Source organism: Carcharodon carcharias, chromosome 11 (genome assembly GCF_017639515.1).
Source record: "Carcharodon carcharias isolate sCarCar2 chromosome 11, sCarCar2.pri, whole genome shotgun sequence".
Taxonomy (NCBI): Eukaryota; Metazoa; Chordata; class Chondrichthyes; order Lamniformes; family Lamnidae; genus Carcharodon; species Carcharodon carcharias.
The window spans coordinates 160114038-160138110 of record NC_054477.1 but is presented as its reverse complement, the minus strand read 5'-3'; the positions used below and the strand labels follow the sequence as shown (position 1 = coordinate 160138110).

At 40.9% G+C, this 24073-nt stretch overlaps 2 protein-coding genes across 4 annotated transcripts in view; one reads left to right on the top strand and one right to left on the bottom strand.

Annotated features, from left to right (window-relative positions):
• ubac2 (UBA domain containing 2) overlaps positions 1-24073 on the bottom strand; it is a 241499-nt gene that overhangs the window by 206892 nt on the left and 10534 nt on the right. For all 3 annotated transcript variants that reach the window (XM_041199466.1, XM_041199467.1, XM_041199465.1), the window contains exons 2-4: positions 20860-20987; positions 16982-17101; positions 12485-12591 (exon numbers count right to left, since the gene is read on the bottom strand). In XM_041199466.1, coding sequence (XP_041055400.1) covers positions 12485-12591; positions 16982-17101; positions 20860-20987 — 355 coding nt within the window. The remainder of the gene's footprint in view (positions 1-12484; positions 12592-16981; positions 17102-20859; positions 20988-24073) is intronic.
• gpr18 (G protein-coupled receptor 18) lies at positions 3664-7274 on the top strand. Its single transcript, XM_041199468.1, has 2 exons — positions 3664-3773; positions 5952-7274. The coding sequence occupies exon 2, from the start codon at positions 5984-5986 to the stop codon at positions 6962-6964; it is 981 nt and encodes a 326-aa protein (XP_041055402.1). The 5' UTR covers positions 3664-3773; positions 5952-5983; the 3' UTR covers positions 6965-7274.

Here is a 24073-nt window from a genome sequence, read left to right as displayed (position 1 = left end):
CTGTATGATTATATAATAGTAATTATTTGCAAACCATTCTTCAAACCATTCAGCCAGAAGCAGTGAGCAGACGGTTCATCTCACCCTCCTCCTGAGATCTCCAACATCATAAATGACATTCTTCAGCCAATTAGGTTCACTCCATGTGATATCAAGAAAAAGCTGTGCACGTGATACAGCAAAATCTGTGGGCCTTGACAACATCCTGGCAGTGATACTGAAGACTTGTGCTCCAGAACTAGCCACACCCCTAGCCAAGCTGTTTAGTATAGCTACAACACTGACATCGACCTGACAATGTGGAAAATTGCGTCCTCTACACAAAAAGCAGGACAAAACCAACCCAGTTAATTACCACACCATCAACCAACTCTCAATGATTAGCAAGGAGTTGGAAGGTGCTGTCAACGGTGCTATCAAATAGCACTAAATTCACCAGCAACCCGCTCACCAGTTCAGTTTGGGCTTTGCCAGAATCACTTTGCTGCAGGTGTCATCAAAGTCTTGGTCCAAACATGGGCAAAAAAGCTGGATTCCAAAGGTGAGGAGAGAATGACTACTTTTGATCAAGCATGGACCAAGAAGCCCAAGCAAAATTGAAGTCAATGAGAATTGAGTAAAAACTCTCCACTGGCTGGAGTCATACCTAGCACAAAGGAAGATGGCCATGATTATGGAAGCCAATCATCTCAATTCCAGGTCATTGCTGTAGGAGTTCTTGGCCAACTGTCAGCTGCTTCATCGACAGCCTTTCTTCCATTATAAGTTCAGAAGTAGAAATGTTAACAGATGATTGCAGAGCATTCAGGTCCAATCACAATTCCTCACATAATGAAGCACTCTGTTCCACATGCAGAAGGCCTGGACAACATCCAAGCTTGAACTTATAAGTGGCAGATGACACATGTGCCACCACACAAGTGCCAGGGTATGGCCATCTCCAAAAAGTGAAAGTCTAAAGACCTCCTCTTGAAATTGAATTACATTACAATCGTCAAATCTCCCACCATTAAAATCCTGAGGGTCACCATTGACCGAAAACATGGACCAGCAAACAAACACTGTGATTACAAGAACAGACCAGAGCCTTAGTGGCAAGTGACTCACCTCCTGATTCCTGAAAGCCTTTCTCCCATCTACAACATACAAGTGAGGAGGAGTGTGATGGAATACTCTCCACCTGTCTGAATGAGTCCAGCTCCAAAAACATTAAGCTCGACACCATCCAAGACAAAGCAGTCCACTTCATCAGCACATCCACTACCTTAAACATTAACTCCCTCCACCATCAATGCACAGTAGTAGTAGTGTGTACCATCTACAAATGCACTTCAGCAACTCCCCAAGGCTCCGTCAGCAGCACATTCCAAACCCGTGACTTCTATCACCTAGAAAAACAAGGGCAGATGGAGCATGATAGGGCAGACACTGACAGGATGTTTCCCCTGACTGAGGGATCGAGAACATGGGGTAACAATCTCAGCATACGAGAGCATTTTGGACTGAGATGAAGGGAAATTTCTTCACTCAAAGGGCTGTGAATCTTTGAAATTCTCTACCTCAGAGGGTTGTGGATGGTCAGTCGTTGAATACATTTAAGGCTGAGATAAACAGGTTCCTGGTCTCTCCGAGAATCAAGGGTTTGGGGAGCGGGCAGGAAAGAGGAGATAAGGCCGATGATCAGCCATGATCGTATTGATTGGCAGGGCAGTCACGAGGACCCAAATGGTCTACTCCTGCTGCTATTTCTTAAGAACACCACCATCTGCAAGTTCTCCAAGTCACAGACCATCCTGACTTAGAATTATATTGCCATTCCTTCATTGTTGTGGGATCAAAATCCTGCAACTCCCTCCCTAACGGCACTGTGCATGTACCTACGTCACAGGGACTGCAGAGGTTCAAGGCAGCAGCTCACCACCACCTTCTCAAGGGCAACTGGGGATGGGCAGTAAATGTTGGCCTTGCCAGCGACACCCGCATCCCAAGAATAAATAAGTTTTAAAAACTGAACGTTATCCCCATATACTTAACAGATGGAGAAAACAGAACTGAAAGGAATACTTTCGTTTTTAATAATTTTGCTGGTAGAAGCTGATGCTACACAAATTCCAAAAGGTCAAAAGCCAAGTTCCTGCACCAGCCCTGAAGCTTCTACAAAGAAACCCTAAAAACTTGCTCCATTGGCAAAAGTTAAGCACATTATTCAACAGGACTACCAGAACATGCGAATTAGGAGCAGGAGTAGGTCATTTGGCCCTTTGAGTCTGCTCTGCCATTTGATAAGATCATGGTTGATCTGAATGTGACCTGAACTTCACTTTCCTGTCTGCACACCTCCCCCCCACCGTCCCACAATAATACTTGACTGCCTTGCCTATCAAGGGTCTATCTAACTCAGCTTTGAATATATTCAATGACCCAGCCACCACTGCTCTCTGGGGAAGAGCATTCCACAAGGCTATTAGCCCTCAGAGAAAAAAAATCCCCTCAGCTCCATTTTAAATGGACGGCCCCTTATTTTTAAAATTTGTCCCCTAGTTCTAGTCTTGCCCATAAGTGGAAACATACTCTCAGCACCCAAACGGTCCAAGTCCCCTTAGAATCTTATACATTTCAATAAGATCACCTCGCGTTCTTTTAAACTATAACAGATATAAGCCCAACCTGTTCAACCTTTCCTCATAAGATAACCCTTCTTGCCAGGAGTCAGTCAGTTCAACCTTCTCTGATCTGCTTTTAATGCAATTAAATCCTTTTCTGAGTAAGGAGATCAAACTCCAAACTGTACACAGTACTCCAGATGTGATCCCACTAGGGCCCTATACAGCTGTAGCAAAACTTCCCTATTTTTATGTTTCATTCCTCTTGAAATAAATAATGACATTCCATTTGTCTTCCTAATCACTTACTATGCCTGCATACTAACTTCTTGTGATTCACGTACCAGGATACCCAGGTCCCTCTGTACCCCAGAACGTTAAATGTCAAGTTCATTAACTTGACACCTAACATTGAAGGGAAATTGTTTTAAGTTTTGTCAGCTTTAAACATTTGTCTCTACTTAAATTATTCCTGTTGTAGAAAATTACTAAAATATCTTAAAGGCTGTTTGAGTCTCTGTGGAAATTTTAAATGCACTAAGTTCCTATTAAGCATATTTCCTGTTGATATTGTGGTTTTTAACTTGTTAATAAAGAATCTTATCTATATATGCAATCAAGACTTTAACATTTTGAAACTGTTTTCTTTGTCATTTCCTACCACTCATGAGGTAAATGGCAAAATACAATTCTCAATAAATCCATTGCAATTCAAATGAATATCTGAGAGTTATTATTAAATAGATTCCTTGGGTAAGTGATTACTCTTTGTGAAACAAGGAGCAAACTTTCCAAAACCAACCTTGTTTAGTATATTCAACATTTTGATACCATTATAATAACAGCATGAAACAGATACAAAAAACTAAAAGCCACAGGGTAGAATCGAAAGACCTTCATCAAGTCGATCATGAGGAAGGCTTGTCTGTACAACTAATCTTGAAAGAAGCTGCATAGTTCCCTACAGAACTGATGTTAGGCTCAATCGCACCAGTGGTGACATGACTTCCGCTCTATTACAAACGCATCAATTCACAATCACTTCAGTTCTATTTTAGAAGCTTGTGAAACAGCTACGAGATCAAGGGGAAACACACATTTCCTTTACATTCAGCTACTTGTTCAAATATGACTTCTGGACATTTTGCTGTCTGAGGCAGTCCAATTAAGGTAAGATTATGTCTAAAGCATTACTACATTTTCATGTGGAACAATTTGTTTAAAGCTACTCTAAAACTTAATTAGTCAATTCTATCTTTGGGAAAATAGTACATAGAAGAGATACAGACTAACACTACACTCTGCCTTACTGTAAGGGCCTCAAGCTGCACAGCATTAATTTTCACCAAGTTTTTACACAGGTACAATGAAGTCCACATTTTTAAATCAGGCCTTCAAAAAGCAAATGCTGCAGACTGCAATAGTCAGTCCCAAATATACCAACCTGTAAAAGTGACAGTAAGATTAATTAAATCAGATTACAGCAAATGTTAAATTTGTAGTTTGGTCTCATCCCTGAAATTTCACTTATTCAATTATCCGCACATCAACAATTAAATTGTGGCAAGAATTGAATAGCTCTCTCAAAGAGCTGGCACAGGCAAGATGGGCTGAATGAACTCTTTCTGTGCTGTCTAATTCCAAGAGCAGCAAAGCGGCACTCAAATTCAATCCAATATTTTCTGTGGAAGAGTTTATATTCTCTCCAGTTTTCATTTATATCCTTAGTTTAATTAACAATTAACATTGCTATACAAAAGCAGATAACGTACATGTTAAGAATCAAGCGACTGCTCACCTCACTGCATAAACAAGCAACGCTACGGAGAACCAACATATCTAATATCTTAAATCAATCTGGTTCACTTGTGGTTGCATTGTATAAAAGCTTAACTATTGTTTTTTTACATGAAGCATTGTCACACCCTCTATTTGATAAGATCAAAATTAAGCTTATATCTACATATTTTTGTTCTGTCCTGTATGCTTAATTCAATTTTCAGCTAAGTGCTGACTACCCAGTTAAATGATGAACCAAAGTTAGGTTCATAATTCTTATCTCTTCCAAAGTTAACTCAGCCCCCCTATGCAGAAACACTCAGCAAGGTTCAATTCAGCAGCAGCTACTGTGTGTCAGAAAATTTGGCAACCAATTCATGGCTAATAACATTTTCCAGTGGGCGATTTGGAGTCTAAAACTGAAGCTAGCGCACACCCACACCTCCCTCCCTCCACCCACCAACCTTCTGACTATTTAATCAACACGGATAAGGCTGAAAAGTACATCAAGCTGCATTTTCAAGTCTCAAGTCCACAAACTTTGCCCATGAAAACAGCTGCATATTGCCAGCCAAGATGGAGATGATTGGGTAATCTCCCCCCATCCCCCACCATCAATCACACCTGGAGGCTCACTGCTGTAAGTAACTGGGATTTATTTTAAGCAAATCATTTGCATTTTATAACTATCCACCACTGTATTTTGTTGGAGAAATAATCCTGCTTTTATCAGGAGACTTTGCTGCAGTTTTGGTCATGAGTTTGAAGACTTTAAATTAAATCCACCACAAACAACATGCGTCGGCAGCGTAAAAGCAAGTTGTGTTTATTGAGAGGCTTTGCCGAAGCTTCTGTCATACGTTCCACTTGCTACACATTCTTCTTGAACAGACTCTGTTGCCAAATAGACTGTTTGCTCTGAATCCTGCTGTAAGACCCGCCCTCACCTCCAACCCAATGGCTAACACGATGATGTCCATAGACATCCACATAATCTTATGAGGAAAGGAAAGGAAAGGAAATTCCATTGAAGTTTAGAAGAATGAGAGGTGATCTTATTGAATATATAAGATCATGAGGGGGCTTGACAGAAAGACGCTGAAAGAATGCTTCCCCTTGTGGAAGGGACTAGGATTAAGGGACACAGTTTGAAAATAAGACAAAAATGAGGAGAAATTTTCTTCTCTCAGGGGGTCATGAGTTGTGGAATTCTCTTCCCCAGAGAGTGGTAGAGGCAGGGTCATGCAGAGGTAGACAAGACTCAAGACTAACAACAGAATCAAACCGGGAGTAAGCAGGATAGAGGCATTGAGGCCACAATCAGATCAGCTATGATCTTACCCAATGGCAGAGCAGGCCGTATAGCCTACTCCTGCTCCTAATTCATATGTATGCATGTTTGTATGTATGTACTGAGTTGAAGAGGAGTGGGAAGAGGCTCATGTTGAGCATGAAGGCCAGCATGGACCAGTTGGGTCAAATGGGCTGTTTTCAAGGCTGTGCATTCTATGTGAAAAATAATTATTTATTGAACATTATTTTTTTTTTATTCACACATCTATGTTCCAGGGTTATGAAAGTCTCAAATCAGTATTTTAAAAATGCAAATACAGAACAGCAACCTCTCAGACCTGCAGCCCCCGGAGTTCAGAATAGGGGCGATTATCTTTTACAGCATTGTTTTCATGATCGGGCTGGCTGTAAATGTGACTGCAATCTGGGTCTTCAGCTGCACCACCAAAAAAGGCACATCTGTAAACATATATATGACAAATGTTGCTCTGCTGGACCTCATTTTCATAATACTGCTGCCTTTCCGTATGATTTACTACGGGAGGAATTACTGGCCCTTTGGTGACGTCTTCTGCCGCATCAATGCTACCCTCACCATATTTTACCCCAGCATTGCTCTGTGGCTTTTAGCCTTCATCAGTGTTGACCGTTACATGGCAGTGGTCCAACCCAAACACAGCAAGGAACTACGCCACATCGGCAAAGCTGCAGCAAGCTGCATCGGAATCTGGATAATGACCATCGTGTCTGTTCTGCCATTTATGTTTTCAAAGAATGACCCCGACAAGGTCTCAAACTTCACAACCTGCCTAAAAATGCTGGACATCATTCACTTGAAGGAAGCCAACAGTGTGAACTTTATCCGGGTGATTTTCTTTTTCCTCCTGCCCCTTTTCATCATGATAGGATGTTACTGCATCATCATCGACAATCTCCTTAAAGGAAAAACATCTAAACTGAAGCCAAAAACTAAAGAAAAATCCATTAAAATAATCGTGACGCTCATTATTCAAGTGCTGGTTTGCTTCGTTCCCTATCACATCTGTTTTGTTTTATTACTGTTACAAAGCGGCCACACTGATTTCAATGCCTGGGCTGCCTTCACTACGTTCCTGATGAACCTCAGCACTTGCCTTGACATGATCCTGTATTATATAGTGTCAAAGCACTTTCAGGCCAGAGTCATCAGCGTCATCTACTATCGGAACTATCTACGGAGCGTACGACGGAAAAGCTTTAGAACTGGAAGCTTCCGTTCACTTAGCAACATCAATATCAGTGATATGTAAATGATGAATGGCCTTTTAACCAAAAAAAAGAAAATGGCAAATACTTGCATTTATGCGTTGCCCTGTCACATTCAGTTATCTCAAAGTACGCTGCACAATGAAATGCTTTTGAAGAGGAGTGCCTATGTAAATGCAGTAGCTGCACTGGCATCACACAGACAGACACAAAAATGACCAATTTACCTGTTCTGAAGGCGTTCATAGAGGGAAGAAAGTTAATCAGGTCTCCAGGCAAATGTAATTTTATAAAATGCTCTGTAAAACTGCTCTCATAAATCTAAGCTGAATAAATGCTTACACAGCCCTTGAATATTTGGTAATGAAATAATGCCTCTTTGTAATTTAACCATTTGGCATCACGTTACTCGAACATCAAGTCAAGAAGAGGTTCTACTGAACCTGTACACTGCTCTGTTCAGTTCTCACCTTGAATAAATGAGCCAAAAATTTAGCAGGGTTGGGCCAGCTTGCTACATGCCCGCTTAGTTAGACTTCACCACTTACCTTTCAAGCTCGAAAATTTCCCACCTGATTATTTGCCAGAAGTTTGAACTGGTAATGGTGCGGTGAGGGCAACAGGGCATCTAGGACCTCAGTGAGTGATTGAACAAATAGTCTACCTCCTTAACCAATATAATTTAAGGATTGAAAAAAAAAACAGAGGAACAAAGAAGAAGGAAATCAGGTGAATTACAGTCAAATCAGGAACAAAAAGTGAAATAAAGAGAGGGAAAGGGAGATTAGATTCAGAGAGACAGAGCAAAAATAGCTTTTTTATTTAAAGTTTTTCAACCTCAAGAAGAAATGAGACTCCACAGTTTAAACTGCTTCGTTTCTGAGCTGGAGAGATTCTTTCGAAGTGCATTAATAATTATTACATTGTTAAAAGGGTTTGCTGTAGGGTCTACCTGAATGGATGGGCTAAATGGCCTTTGCCAACCATATTTATTTTTGATCTCATGATCACTGGGACCTTGATAACCAGCAATTTTGTGTGAACTGTGGTGAATATTAAACAAACCAACAGAAAATTTTGGCTAAAGGCAAAATACTGCTGATGCTGGAAATCTGAAACAAAAATAAAAAATGTTGAGAAAACTCAGCAAATCTAACAGCATCTGTGGGGAGGAAAACAGAGTTAACATTTGGTCTAGTGCTGGAAAATGGGATCAGAATAGTTAGGTACTTGTTTGACTGCCATGGACTCGATGGGCCAAAGGGCCTTTTTCTGTGTTGTAGACCTCTACGACTCTATGAGTCTGTATGACTTCTTCAGAGCTAAAGAAAAGTAAAAATGTGGTGAAATTTATATTGCTTAAGGGGCAGAGGGGCGGTGGAGCAGGTGAAGCTGGATAGAAGGCCAGCGATAAGTGGAGGCAAAGGCGAGATTGCGAAAGATGTCATAATCAAAATGTCACAAGGGTGTTAACGGTGGTGGTACTGGCTAAAGGAGGTGCTGATGGTGGCATTAAGGATAGAAAGCAGAATGTGATAAAAGACGGACAAGGGTAAGCACTCTGGAAAGAACAACCTGAACAAGTGACAGATGGCCCTAGTGGGGGCGGGGTGGCAGGGAGGGGACATTTTTATTTTTATTTTTTATTTTTTTTTATTCATTGTTTTATCCCCACCTTTTATCCTACTTTCCATCTTTTTTCCCACCACATCCCTGCCATCCCACCCCCACTAGGACCATCTGTCACTTGTTCATGTTGCTCTTTCCAGAGTGCTTACCCTTGTCCTGCTATTATCACATCCTGCTTTCTATCCTTAATGCCACCATCAGCACCTCCTTTAGTCAGTACCACCACCGTTAACACCCCTTTTACCTGTCATTTATGACATAGAGTCATGGAGGACTATAGCACTGAAAAAGGCCCTTGGGCCCCTTGAGTTTGTGCCGATCAAACAAGTGCCTAACTGTTTTAATCCCATTTTCCAGCACTAGGCCCATAGCCTTGTATGCCGTGGCATCGCATGTGCACATCCAAATACTTCTTAAATGTTATGAGGGTTTTTGCCTCTACCACCCTTTCAGGCAGTGAGTTCCAGATTCCCACCACCCTCTGGGTGAAAAAATTCTTCCTCACATCCTCTTCAAACCTCCTCCTCCTTACCTTAAGTCTCTGCCCCCTGGTTATTGATCCCTCCACCAAGGGGAAAAGTTCCTTCCTGTCTACCTTATCTAGGCTCCTCATAATTTTATACACCTCAATCTTGTCCCCCTCAATCTCCTCTGCTCTAAAGAAAATAACCCCAATCTATCCAATCTCTCCTCATAACTAAAACTCTCCAGTCCAGGCAACATCCTGGTAAATCTCCTCTGCACTCTCTCTAATGCAATCACATCCTTCCTATAATGCGAATTCCAGAACTGCACGTAATACTCTAGCTGTGGCCTAACCAGCATTTTATACAGTTCCAGCATAACCTCCTTGCTCTTATATTCTATGCCTCGGCTAAAAAAGGCTAGTATCCCATAAGCCTTCTCAACCACCTTGTCTACCTGTCCCGCTACCTTAAGGGACCAGTGGACATGCACACCAAGGTCCCTCTGATACTCGGTATTTCCCAGGGTCCTACCATTCATCGTGCATTCCCGTGCCTTGTTTGTCCTGCCCAAGAGCATCACCTCACACTTATCCACTTCTTTGGCAATCTCTCCTTTGCCTCCACCCATCACTGGCCTTCTATCCAGCTTCACCTGCTCCACACCACTCCCCTTAAAGAGTATAAATTTCACCACATTTTTACTTCTATTTAGCTCTAAAGAAGAGTCATACGGCCTTGGAATGTTAACTCTGTTTCTATCTCCACAGATGGTGTTAGACATGCTGAGTTTTTCCAGCATTTTCTGTTTTTGTTTCAGAACATTTTGGCTGCTGTTTCGCAAAAGTGAAAAATGTTGAACATGTTATTGTAACAAAGATCCCATTTGCAACATGATTAAACAGGGGAAGTGCGATACAGCTAAATTGACACTTGACACATATGGTACATTTTGCAAATATGCAGCACTCAAAATTGTTTTTGAGCTCATCAAAGCAAGTTTTTTTTACAGAAAAATCCATTTAAGAGTTTGCATCATTAAGAATAACCAATATTAATAAAGTAGGTGGTTTATCGAAAAGTCATAGCAAGGGGGCAAAGTGTGCGACTGTAAAATCTGCATCGAACCTAACTTTATTTTATACAATGCCCTAATGTACTCAATATTGCCCATCCATGTCTCAGCTTCAGTTCACTCAAAAAAAGATCCGCATCAATCTTTTACAATGATGTCCTCTGACAATAACAGGTCAGAGCTATAACAAATTCAAGTGGCATCATTTACAAGGTCATTTAAGAATGTCTTGAATTTATATAACATCTTTCACAATCAGAGGATTCCACAAAGCGCCTCACAGACAATGAAGTTCTTTTGAAGTACATTCACTGTTTTAATGTAGGAAATGCAGTCACTATTTCAAAATCACGAGGGGTCTGGACAGAGTAGATAAGGAGAAACTGTCCCCACTCGTGAGAGGATCAAGAACAAGAGAGCACAGATTTAAAGTAATTAGTAAAAGAAGCAAAGTGATATGAGGAAATCTTTTTCATGCAGTGAGCGGTTAAGGTCTGGAATGCGCTGCCTGAAAGTGTGGTGGAGGCAGGTTCATTTGAAGCATTCAAAAGGGAATTAGACTGTTATCTGAAAAGGAAGAACATACAAGGTTACAGGGAGAAGGCGAGAGAATGGAACTGGGTGAGTTGCTCATTCGGAGAGCCAATGCAGACACAATGGACCAAATGGCCTCCTTCTGCACTGTAACAATTCTGTGAAATTTGCACACAGCAAGGTCATACAAATAGCAATGTAATAAGTTGCCAGATAATCTGCTTTAGTGATGTCGGTTGAGGGATAAATATTGGGCCTGGATATGAGGGAGAACTTCTTCAAAATAATGTTATGGAATCTTATACATCTGGCCCCTTGGTTTAACATCTCATTCTAAAAATGGCACCTCCAAAAGTGCAGCATTGCCTTGAATCAGTCTTCCAAGAGCATAGCACCTTGCTCAGTACTGTACTGGGAGTGTCAGCCTTGAATTTTGTCCTCAAGTCTCTGGAGTGGGTCTTGAACCCACTATCTTCTAACTCAAAAGCAAGAGTGCTACTCACTGAGCAACATCTGATATCTATTCCAAGGTTTATTCTACCACAGTGGTGAATAAGAAAACTAATTATTAATTTGAATTGTATTTAGAGCTAAAATTTAATGTGATAGTGCCATATTTTGTTTCTGATTCATTAAAGGGTGAACCAATCGTGAGGGTTAAATGCACACAGAACTATTCTAAGTAATCAGATGCACAACGTTTGCAGCCTCAAGTCTTTGTTCTCTGGTTCTCTGCTAGTCTAAATATATCGCATCAATGAGTTTACTTTTTAGCAAATGACTATACTACCTCACTACTTTTCAGAAATGTCTCAAAGTGCGTTCCGGTCACAAACAGAAAATGACTGGGCCAAACATTAATCTGATTTTCATGGTTCTTGGTTTGAGAAGTATGGGCTGGAATACAAATGAAAACTTCTTGCCTTTTATTAAAAACTGTGGCGAGTTCTTTGACATTCACCCAAACAGGCAGGTGGGGCCTTGGCTTAGTGCCGTGGCTCAATGGCCAACGCTTGTGCCTGAGTTAGAGGGTCTAAGGTTCAAGTCTCACTCCAGAGATTTGAGCAGAACAATCTTAGCTGACACTGCCAATGCAGTACTGAGGGAGTACTGCATTGTCGGGGGTGCCATCTTTTGTATGAGAGATTCAGCTAAGAACCCCTCTCGTGGGCAATTCCATGGATGTTTTAAAGAAAAGCAGGGGAGTTCTCCTCAATGTCCTGGCCAATATTAATCTCTCATTAAAACAAATTATCTGGCCGTTACCATATTGCTGTTTGTGGGAGCTTGCTGTCTGCAAATTGTCTGCGTTTTCTACATTACATCAATGAATACACTCAAAGAGTGGGGCATCTTGAGGTCATGAAAGGTGCTATATAAATGCAAGTCTTTCTTTCTTTAACATCTCATCCAAAACACAGCACCTCCAACATTCCAACACTCATAAGAACATAGGAGTAGGCCTAGTGTATACAGTCTCTTGAGCCTGCTCCACTATTCATTAGTATCACGGCTAATCTCTGACTTCAACTCCACTTTCCCACTCTATCTCCATATCTCTTGATTCCCAAAACTTTAGCAATTACAGCCTTAAACAAACTGAGCATCCACAGCTCTCTGGGGTACAGAATTCCAAAGATTCACAACCTACTGAATGAAGAAATTGCTTCTCCTCTCAATCTAAAATGGCTGACCTCCTATCCTGAGGATCTGACCCCCTAATTCCAGACTCCCTGAAGACTGCCCTCATGCAAAGCAAGATTTTATGCTTAAATCCTGAAGTGGCCTCGGCAGGCGGGAAAAAGGTGAAAACAAGGCATTTCTCCAGAACAAACTAAAACAAGAAATGATTATTAACTTACAAACCAGATGGCAAGATGCTCACAGACACGTCAAGTGTATGTTGTAGGGCTTCCACTAGCAGTAAGTCCATAACTGCAGACAGCACCCAGGAACCCAGAAGGAAAGACTACAACAAAGAGATCAAAGTTCACTGTAACCAACTGATAATAAATGCATGCAATTAATTAGTTAGAGGAGTGTAACCTTTTATCATGTTCACCTCCCAAATCCACACCATGATGGTGGTGCGTACTATCTACATTATTATGACCTTATGATCTACAAGATGCACTGCAGCAACCCACCAAGGCTTCTTCAAGAGCATCTCCCAAACCCATGACCCCTACCACCTAGAACGGCAAGGGCAGCAGATTCTCCTACCAGTCACACACCACCTGATTTGGACTACTTCACCGTTTCTTCACCGTCACTGGGTGGAAATTCAGAACTCCCTTCCAAACAGCTCTGTGGGTATACCTACATTACAGGGGCTGCAGCATTTCAAGGTGACGGCTCACCACCCACCTTCTCAAAGGCAGTTAGGATGGGCAATAAATGCTGGCTTTGTCAGCGACGCTCAGACCCCAAGAATAGTATTCATTAAAAAATCAGTGTCAAATTATTTCCCACGCTTGAGCTATTTCTACAAATCATTATGATTCACTGAACAAAATCTGTATGAAAGAAAATTTGAAAAAGTCGATTTTTTTAACTTGCACATTTATCTACTTTTTGCTTATGCACAATACATCAAGAAGTCCAAATGTAGAAGAAAAAAGGCATGTAAAGGATTCTTTTTAGTGAATTAACATAAGCTCAACAATCAGCCGAGTTAATCATAAGTAATCAGGGTAGTTTGCTGCTAAACATTTTCTCTGTGTCCCGCTTTAACGTTTCCAATATAGTAGGCTATGAGGCCACTGTTACCTTTTGTACTAATTTTGGTGTTTTACAGTTTTCACATATTCTACACGCTTTATTCAAATGCTTTTTGAGCATGAAACAACAGAATGTGTACGATTGTAACTTTTTCAGAAACAATCAGCAGACTGTTGGTTTTAAATCTTGAGCTATTCATTTTCGTCAACTTGGAAATGTTGTTAATAAGAGGCAATGGAACATTTTTTTTTCTTTTAAGTCTTGTTTTGGCATCATGCTCTCTCTCGTCACGTACAACACATCACTCCACTCCACCACACCACAACAATGTACCTTAAAGCCAACTTCAGGACTCCTACAATATGACATTTCCAGTCAGCAGCTAACCCCATCTCTTGGTTTCAGTGAATTATAAACAACCTACATTTAAACTAAACTTTTAACATACTAAAAGATGCTTTACAGGAGCATTATCAAACAATAATTTGACACCAAGTCACAAAAGAATATTCGACATTTAGGAAGGACATGCAAAAACGAAAAGGAGGTGGGGTAGCACTGACAATAATGCATGAGATCAGTACATTAGTGAGAGAGGATCTTAGGTCAGGAGAACAAGGTGTAGAATTAGTTTGGGTGGAGCTGAAAAACAGCAAGGGGCAGCAAACATTGGTAGGAGTTGTTTATAGGCCATCAAACTAGTGATAATGTAGGCCATGGCATAAATCAGGAAATTAGAGCTGCATGTAACATGGGTAATACAGTAATCATGGGGGACTTCAATCTACACATAGACTGCATAAATCTAATTGGCAGTAATGCTGTGGAGGACGAATTCCTGGAATGTGTATGAGGTGGTTTTCTAGAGTAATATGTTGAAGAACCAACTAGGAAACAGGCAATTTTAGATTTAGTATTATGCAATGAGAGACAGCTAATTAATATTTTGTTGTAAAATAACCCTTAGGGAAGAGTGACCATAATATGGTAGAATCTTCCATTAAGTTTGAAAATGATATAGTTCAATCCGAAACTAGTGTCCTAAATCTAAACAAAGGAAACTGTGAGGGCATGAGGGGCAAGTCGGTTGATTGGGAAGCTACATTAAAAGGTATGACGACGGACAGATAAGGCAAGTATTTAAAGAATGAATTCATGGTTTACAACAAATATACATTCCTTTAAGACATAAAACCCAATAGGAAAAGTGAGTCAGCCGTGGCTAATGAAGCAAGTTAAGGATTGTATTAGATAAAAGGAAGAGGCTTGTAATGGTGCTAAAAAACAGAGTAAGCCTGAGGACTAGGAGCATTTTAAAATTCAGCAAAGTGGAACCAAGAAACTGTTAAAGAAAGAGATAATAGAATATGAATATAAACAGGTGAGAAACACAGAAACAGACTGCAAAAGCTTCTATTAGTATGTGAAAAGGAAAAGCTGAGCTAATACAAATGTGGGTCCATTACCTGCAGAGACTGAAGAATTTATAATGGAGAATAGGAAGATGACAGACAAGCCAGTGTCGGTCTTCATGGAGAAAGATACAAACAACCTCGCAGAAATAATAGCGAACCATGGCGTGGGAACCAACTAGTGAGAACGTGGTACTGAAGGAAATTAATATTAGTAAAAAAAAGTATTGGTGAAACTAATTGGCCTGAAAGTTGATAAATTCCCAATGATCTCCGTCCCAGAGTTTTGAAAGAGGAAGCTGTAGAGACAGTGATGCAAAATCCTATAGATTCTGGAATTGTGCCTGCAGATTGGAAGACTGCAAATGTCACCCCACTATTTAAGAAAGGAGGGGGCAAGAGAACTACAGATCTGTTAGCCTGACATCAGGAGGATGGAAAATACTAGAATCTATTATAAAGGATGGGATAACTAGACACAGAGAAAATAATGGTACGATTGGGCAGAATCAACATGGATTTATAAAAGCCAATCATGTTTGATAAACTTGTTGGAGTTTTTTGAGGATGTAAATAGCAGAATAGAAAAGGGGGAGCCACTGGATATGATGTATTTGGATTTTCAGAAGGCTTTCAATAAAGTCTCGCACAGGAGATTAGTGTAAAAAAATTTACAGCACATGGGATTGGGGGAAATACACTGGCATAGATTGAGGACTGGATAACAGACAGAAAATAGAGAGTAAGAATAAACTAGTCATTCTCAGGTTGACAGGCTGTAACTAGAGAGGTACCACAAGCATCAGTACTTGGGCCCCAGCTGTTCATAATCTATATCAATGATTTGGATGTGGGGACCAAATGTAATATTTCCAAGTTTGCTGACGGCAAAACTAGGAAGGATGTGTGTTGTGAGGAGGGTGCAAGGAGGCTTCAAGGGGATTTAGACAGACTTAGCTAGTGGACAAGAACATGGCAGGTAGAATATAATGTGGAAAAGTGTGAGGATATCCACTTTGGTAGGAGGAGCAGAAATGCACAGTATTTCTTAAATGGTGAGATATTGGGAGCTGCTGATGTCCGAAGAGATCTGGGTGTCCTTGTCCATAAGTCACTGAAAGCTAACATGCAGGTGTAGCAAGCAACTAGGAAGGCAAGTAGTATGTTAGCCCTTATTGCAGGAGGATTTGAGTACAGGAGTAAAAGTGTCTTGCTTCAATTATATAGATCCTTGATGAGGCCGCACCAGGAGTGTTGGTCCCCTTACCTAAGTACCTATATACTTGCCATAGAGTGAGTGCAGTGGACTAATTCCTGGGATGGTGGACTGTTCTGTGAAGAGAGACTGAGGAGACGGCACCTGTATTCCCCAGAGTTTAGAAGAATGAGAAGTGATCGCATTGAAGCATGCAAAACTCTTACAAGACTTGACAAGGTAGATGCAGGAAGGATGTTTCCCCTGGCTGGGGGGGTCCAGAACCAGGGGACACAGTTCCAGAATAAGGAGCAAGCCATTTAGGACTGAGATGAGGAGAAATTTCTTCATGCATCTTTGGCATTCTCTACCCTAGAGGGCTGTGGAGACTCAGTCATTGAGTACGTTCAAGACAGAGATCAACAGATTTCTAGATACTAATGACATCAAGGGATATGGGGACAGTGCGGGAAATTGGCGTCGAGGGAGAAATCAGCCATGATCTGGTTGAATGACGGAGCAGACTCAAGGGGCTGAATGGCCTACTCCTGCTCCGATGAGGAAGTAGTTTTAAGGGGCATCTTAGAGGGAGAGAGGGTGAGAGAGAGACGTGGAGAGGGTTAGGGAGAGAATTCCAGAGCTTAGGATCTTAGCAGTTGAAGGCATGGCTGCCAAAAGTGGAGTGATTAATATTGGAGACACTCAGGACTGAAGGAGCGCAGATATTTCAGAGGTTTGTTGACTGAAGGAGGTTACAGAGATAGGGATGGGAAAAGGATAGGGAGAATTTGAAAAGAAGGATGAGAATTTTAAAATTGAGGCATTGACAGACTTGAAATCAGAGTAGGTAGCAAGTGTGATGTGTGAGGAGGACTTTGTGCAAGTCAGACAGCAGGGGTTTAGCTAAGTTCCAATTTATGGAAGTGAAAAAAATTTCTATCAAAGTTTCAGGATGAGGAAGTGAGAGGAGATAAAATCAATCTAGTTTATACTGAAGTAAAAGGGTAAAGGTTTCAATAAATGATACATACTGCAAACTTTCGGCTACCATATCTTCTTTCAAATATTCTAAAATTGTAAATAAGAATGCAACTGCAGAATAAGTCTTTCAGGTCGAGACAAACAGTCCTAGCAGAGATGATTCTCCATATCTGAAAGAGATCAAAAATCACAAATTCAAAACCACAACTCTGCCAAAGGATAGAAACATAGGCATTCAGAGTTTTTATAAAGAACGCTTGCTCTATGTGACCTCCTGGAATAATTTTGACCATCTGAGGGAGTTGGAGAGGAATTTTCCAAAGTATTTATTGCCCTTATTTTGATTCTGGTCTCATGTACATCCCCAATTTTAATCGCTCCACCATTGGTGGCTGTGACTTCAGTTGCCTAGGCCCCCAAGCTCTGGAATTCCTAACTAAACCTCTCCACCTCGCTTTCCCTCTTTAAGGCATTTCTTAAACCTTCCTCTTTGGTCAAATTTTTGGTCATCTGACCTAATATTGCCTTATGTGGCTTGATGTGTTATTTTGTTTTGTAATACTCCTGTGAAGCACCTTGGGGCATTTCATCACGTGAAAGGCTCTATATAAATATAAGTTGTTGTTACTAGCTTTTTTTCTCTCTTTTATTTCCTTTCCTACACGACTCTGGGGAAGGAGAGAAAACAGTGAAGGGGGAGAAGACGGAGGGAGGGGGAAGGAAGGGGAGAAGATGGTGAGTGAGAGAAGAAAGACAGAGGGGAAAGGAGAGGCAAATAGACAAAGGAGGGAGGCGCAGAAGATGGAAGAGGGAGGGGAGAGGAGCAGACAGAGGGATGAAGGAGGAAGAAGTCAGAGGGTGGGCAGGAAGAGGCGGAGAAAATGAGGAGGGTGGGCACAGGGAAGGAAAGGGAAAAAGACAGAGGGATGGTGGGTAGAAAGACGGAAGGGGAAGGAAGAGGGGGAGAAGAGGTGAGAAGGTGGAAGAGGGGAAAGATGGATGAAGGAATCAAGTGTGTAGTCACAATCCTTGAGCCTTTATGAGGTGTGAGCCAGGCTAGATGGACCAACTGGTCTTTTCCTGCCTGCAAACCTTTATATTTTTGTTATCTTGTGCCCATTTTCCAGGTATGAGAAATTCAGTTACCCAAGTACTCATTTTTGGATTTTTTAAGGGCAATTAATGAGTTTGAGGATGATGCTGATAGAGTGAGATGAGCTAAAATGGGAGGGGACTCATGTGGGGCAAACAAACCAGAAAGGCCAGTTTCTGTGTTGTGCATTCCATGAGACACACACTGGGCACAAAACTCTCTCCTCGGGCCCCACGTCCCAAACTAGTCTTTGGACAACAAGGTGAGTAAGTTAACTTTGAAAACCATCACCAGAAGTTCAGCCAGTCTTTATACTCCCAGTTTCACTGCAGAACAACAATTGAACAAGGTGTCCAACCTAGATTGGGGAAGTTGTTTTAATCTCTCATCCTGGTATGCAACAGCAAAACTTGTGTGCATTAACACACTAGCTCTCTGGACAATGCTTTTTTGGAATTCTTAAAGAAAACATTAGAATCCCACCAATTAGAACAATAGTTGTTTGCGATGGATTTTCTTTACACTGAAAAACATCATTATTCACAGATCTGCCACAGGATTTTACTGATAAAGCCAGAATTCTTCTGATAAATGTGATTTCATAATATATTCAGGAATACAAAGTAATTCTCCTCATACTTTGGCTGTTAGACAACTTAAAAATACATAAAACATCAAATCCACCTGGTGTGCTTTCCCTTCCCGTATCATTTCTTTAAAGATCAAATACGATTTAAATAAATTATTTATTTTTGGCTACACTTATAAAGCACGTTTCATAACTTCAGGACGTCTTAATGCATTTCACAGCAAATGAAGTATTTATGAAGGCCAGTCATTGATCTGGGAGGTCTTGTGGCGCAGTGGTAACACCCCTACCGCTGGGCCAGAAGCTCTGTGTTCAAGTCTCACTTCAGGACTTGATGGCCATGGAAGATGCATTCACAACGTGGCCAAAGAGGTTGATTATCATCCTGTAAATCCTTCCAATAAGCCTGAAGGCAGGAGGTAAGGGTTCCCTGGTCAGCCATGCTGCAGATAGCAATGGCAAACCACTGCAGCACTTTGCCCAGCATTGTCATGGACCAATCCAATGGAATCCATGGTCGCCAATGCCCTCTTAGGGCATTGTACCGGAAAGAGGAGTTTTGTCACAACATATGAAATGTGGCAAACAATTTTGCACAGTAAGCTCCCACAAACGGCAGTGAGATAATCAGTTATGATGTTGGTTGAGGGATAAATGTCAACCAGGAGAACTCCCATGCTCTTTGAAATAATGTGGTGGAATCTCTCACACCTATCTGAGGGGATCAATGGGTTCTTGGTTTTACATCTTAGCTGAAAGATGACCTTCTAGATTACGGGTTCAAGTGTCTGGAGTAAGACTTTAACCAATGACCTTCTAAACATTAACAACCTGCATATATATAGCTTACTTAATGTAGGAAAACGTCATAAGGTTCACAGGAGCTTTAGCAAACAAAATTACAAAGTGATTCATCATTGTGCCTGTCCACTGAGAAAGATTACATCCCTAGCTGCTCATGCTGCCTTAACCCCAGTGTCATTCAATACATTCCAATCTTTTGTTTTAAATCAATCTGTCTAGTAATTTGGATATATGATAATAAATGCATGAAATCGAGTTACAGGCCAAAGTCCACTTTAAGGATTTGGACAGCCAAAAATATTGGGCAAGGTTATGATGCAAGTCAAGCACCTCAACTGAGATGTAGCCTTTCTCACACTAACACATGGAGTGCATGTTATGAATTGTAAAGCTGAAATGACATCCATACATTGCACTTTGGCAGAATGTCACAGCTTTAAAGTTGGCTGTTAATCTAATGTTCAGTGGCAAAGACTGAGCATGCAAAGAGTACAAACACTTATTGACACCTCTTATTGGTAAAATGTTTATTTCAACATCAACAATAAGGCTGAGTCAAGTCAGTCATCGCACCACAGGAAGTTTTTGGTAAACAATTACTTTTGAATTATTTATGAAATAATTATCAATACTTTTAATTTAAAAGATTCATATTCAGCATTAGACAATCAATATCAGAGAAGGGGGCCATTCAGCCCATTGTGGTTGTGCTGGCTCTTTGAAAGAGCTATCCAATAGGTCCCATTCCCCTAGAAAGAGTATTTTCCCATAGCTCTGCAAACTTTTCCTTTTCAAGTTTATATGCAATTCTCTTTTCTAAGTTATTATTGAATCAGCGTCCACCACCCTCACAGGAGGTGCATTCCAGATCACAGCAACTCACTGCATTTTTTTTTTGCCTTCACAAAGCTTCTAGTTTTTTTGCCAATTGCCTTAAATCTGTGTCTTCTGATTACCAACTCTCCTGCTAGTGGAAACAGTTTCTCCTTACTTACTCTGGCAAAATTTTTCATGGATTTTCAACACCTCTATCAGAATTTCCCTTCAAACCATGGATTAAGGTCTGCTTATAGGCTCAGTAAAGGGGTGGCCCTCAAAACGTTTTTGTTCGGAGGACCCCCTTTTGAAATGGCTTACTAATCACAGGCCCGCCCATCTAATTTATAATACTTGTTAGTTAGGGTATGAAATTGCAGCATTGAAAGAATGTTTTAACATAGCTTTTAAGAAATCACGTACTTACCTGCACGTCACTCTTTCACTCCTGCTCCCGTCTCAGATGAGACAACCAGCCCACTCTGTGCTGTAGATGTGGTGTCCAGGCTCCGCTCCCACCTCCCACTTTCACCTTATTTTGCAGGCCCTCGGAAAGTCTCTATAGACCCCAGTTTCAGAACCACTGCAGTACAGGTACTATTCAAGTAATACACCACAGAGCTTACCTCATGATCTTGTTTTATTGCTTGTAGGTTATAGATGAAGTACTGCTGGTACTGCTGAAGAGGTACAGTTAAAATAAAGGCCAAAGTACTTAAGATCACCATAAGACTCTTGGATAGGGGGGCTTTATCTTTAATATAAAAAGAAAAAAAAATTGAATAGCACAACATGGCAAATTAAATTTAAGTCAGAGATTTGTCTTTATCCCATTTCTTTAATTTACAGAATGAACCATAAAAATTCCCCAAACCAAGTATGCCTATGGCTCATTGTACTTGCTTGTATCAGCATCTGTGCATCACATAAGCCAATGCCGACTGCCCATTAAAGTAATGGACATTAATTCACAGCACAGACCTTTCAGCCCAACATACCCATGCTGGTGTTTATGCTCCACATAAGCTTCCTCCCTCCCTACTTCATCTCACCCTGTCAGCCTATGTTAACGTGCCTGCTTGGTTTGAGTATGTGCCAGTTCTTCTGAAGAGCAATCTAATTAGTCCCAACCTCCCATATCCCTGCAAGTTTTTCTCTTGTCCATCTGGTCCCCTTCTTCCACATCGACTTATCTAGTTTCCCCTTAAATGCACCTAAGCTACACGCCTTATCCTGTGCCATGTGGTAGCGAGTTCCACATTCTCACCATTCTCTGGGTAAAGAAGTTTCTCCTGAATCCCTATCGGATTTATTGATGAGTGTCTTATACTTATAGCCTCTGATTTTGGTCTCACTCAAAAACACAACCGTTTTCTCTACACCTTTCTTATCCAAGGACTTCATAATTTTAAAGACTTCTATTAGGTCACCCCTCAGCCTTCTCTTTTCTGGTAAAAGGACCTCAGTCTGTTTAATTGTTCTTAACTGACAGGTTATTTAAAACCAATAAAATATATTACTGCATTTACTGATCCATACAGAAGAAACCAGAAACATACTTAGATCGGAGTGTCGCACGCATACGGTTGTGGGTTCAAGTCCCACTTCCAGGCTTAAATGCAAAGATCTTGGCTGGCATTCCAGTGCTAGTAATGAAGGAGTGCAGCACTGTTGGAGGTGGTGTCTTTTGCAAGAGATATCAAACCAGATGGAATATGTAATAGAATATTCATATTTCCAATTCACCACTCCTCAATGTTAGCTAAGTAATATAATTCACTTACTCGGAATAAAAATCACCTCTGAAATGGAGAAATGTAGGCTGGGCTATACTACATGATCTTTATAAGGATATTGCTTGCTTTGCGAGACTTCTCTGGGTTGCAGTGATGCAGTATGTATGCCAAAGTGTTAACGTGTAAAATATAATTCTGTGAATTGAAGAGAGTTAAGGAAGCTCTATCCTTCAGTGATCATCATGAATTTTAAATAGCAAAACAGCTGAAAAGATGTATTTGTATTAGCAGGCAAATTATTACCAGCAGCAATAAGTACTTCTACCCAAATACAATACTGTCATTTTATTTAAATGATATTAAATTATAATCTATGATTTCTGTATATCAAGTTTGCTATTAGACTGATTGTCACTTTATCTTGTTAACTAGTCAGGTAATCCAACTGAGATATTTTATGATTTAAAGAGTTGATCATTTCTTTATATCTATCTTGCAGTATATACCCGTGTAAAAGTTTCTGAGACCAAGCTTTAGCCAAAAAGTAAGGGTTGACTTATATATGAATTATATTTTTGAGGGGTCAAAAATCCACCCTCTCCCATCATCTTGTGACCTAACTATTTATGGTGGTGCATCAGCTAATCACAGAGTTGGCAGGGTGGAGACTATTCATGCCAACCCCACCTCCAAAACTAGCGCAAAAGGAACAAAAAGCATTTTTATTATCCTGCGCAGACAAAAGGAACTGAATAGCTCCCTTCAAATGATTAGGCTTGCACCAAGTTTGACTTCAGTGGCGAGTGGGTGGCAAGGAAAAGGAGTATGGATCTATTGGCCAAAAGTCGGGGGTTGACTTTTTACACGAGGTTGACTATTGCCTGAGTTTAAACAATATTTCCTTTGGTGGTGGTGGTGGTTGTGGTACGGGGAGGGGTGGGAGCAGAGTCCAGGTCATGGGGTCATAACTTTAAAATTAGAGCCAGGCCGTTCAGGGTGATGTCAGGAAGCACTTCTTCACACAAAGGGTCTTGTAAAACTGGGACTTTTTCCCCCAAAAAGCTGTTGAGGCTGGGAGGCAATCGACAATTTCAGAACTGAAGTCAATAGATTTTTGTTGGCTTAGGGTATTAAGGAGTGCAAAGCCAAGGTGGGAAAACAGAACTACAGAGAGCGTACACCACAGAAATAGGCCATTTAGTCCAACTGGTCTGTGTCGGTGTTCATGTTCCACATGAGCCTCCCAACCTTCTCCATCTAAGTCTCTCAACATATACATTGAATCCTTCCCCTCAAGTGGAAGTCCCCTTGAATGCATCAAGATATAGATCAGCAATGATTAACTAAGTGGCAGATTAGGCTGAAGGGGTGGAATCGACTGCTCCTGTTCCTACCTATAATTCAAAACATCAAGTTTAAAGATTAACAGACGTAACAGTGCCCGACGTATGAACATTGGAGCAGCAGACATCCCGGGTACATTCACTCACTGAACAGAATGACAGTCCCAGGACTGAAAATCCAGAAGTATGTATAATTTCCAAGGTATGGCCACTCTGAACCCAATATGCAAGTGTATAAAAATAGTTAACCATTTAAAAAATAAAATACATTTGACCCTTCAAGCCAAAATTTCACCTATAACATTATTTCTGCACTTCCAAGAGGTCAGAAAATGTTATCATTCGCTGATAACTTGCTTAATGCCCTTAATGTAGAAAAATGTCCCATTAAACTTCATAGGAGCATTAACAAACAAACTTTGACACCAAGCCACATTAGGAGATACTGGGGAGATGTGAAGGCATTGGATAGTGCAGTAAAGATTCACGAGAATGGCTCCAGGGATGAGGAGTTTCAGTTGTGAAGTTGAATTGGGAAAGGTAGGGCTGTTTTTCTTGAAGGGAAGGCTAAAAGGAGATTTGAAAGAGGTATTCAAAATCAAGAGGGGTCTGGATAGGGTAGATAGGGAGAAACTGCTCCCGCCCGTGAAAGGATCGAGAACAAGAGAGCACAGATTTAAAGTAATTGGCAAAAGAAGCAAAAGTGATATGAGAAAAAAACTTCTTCACGCAGCAAGTGGTTAAGGGTCTGGAATGCACCA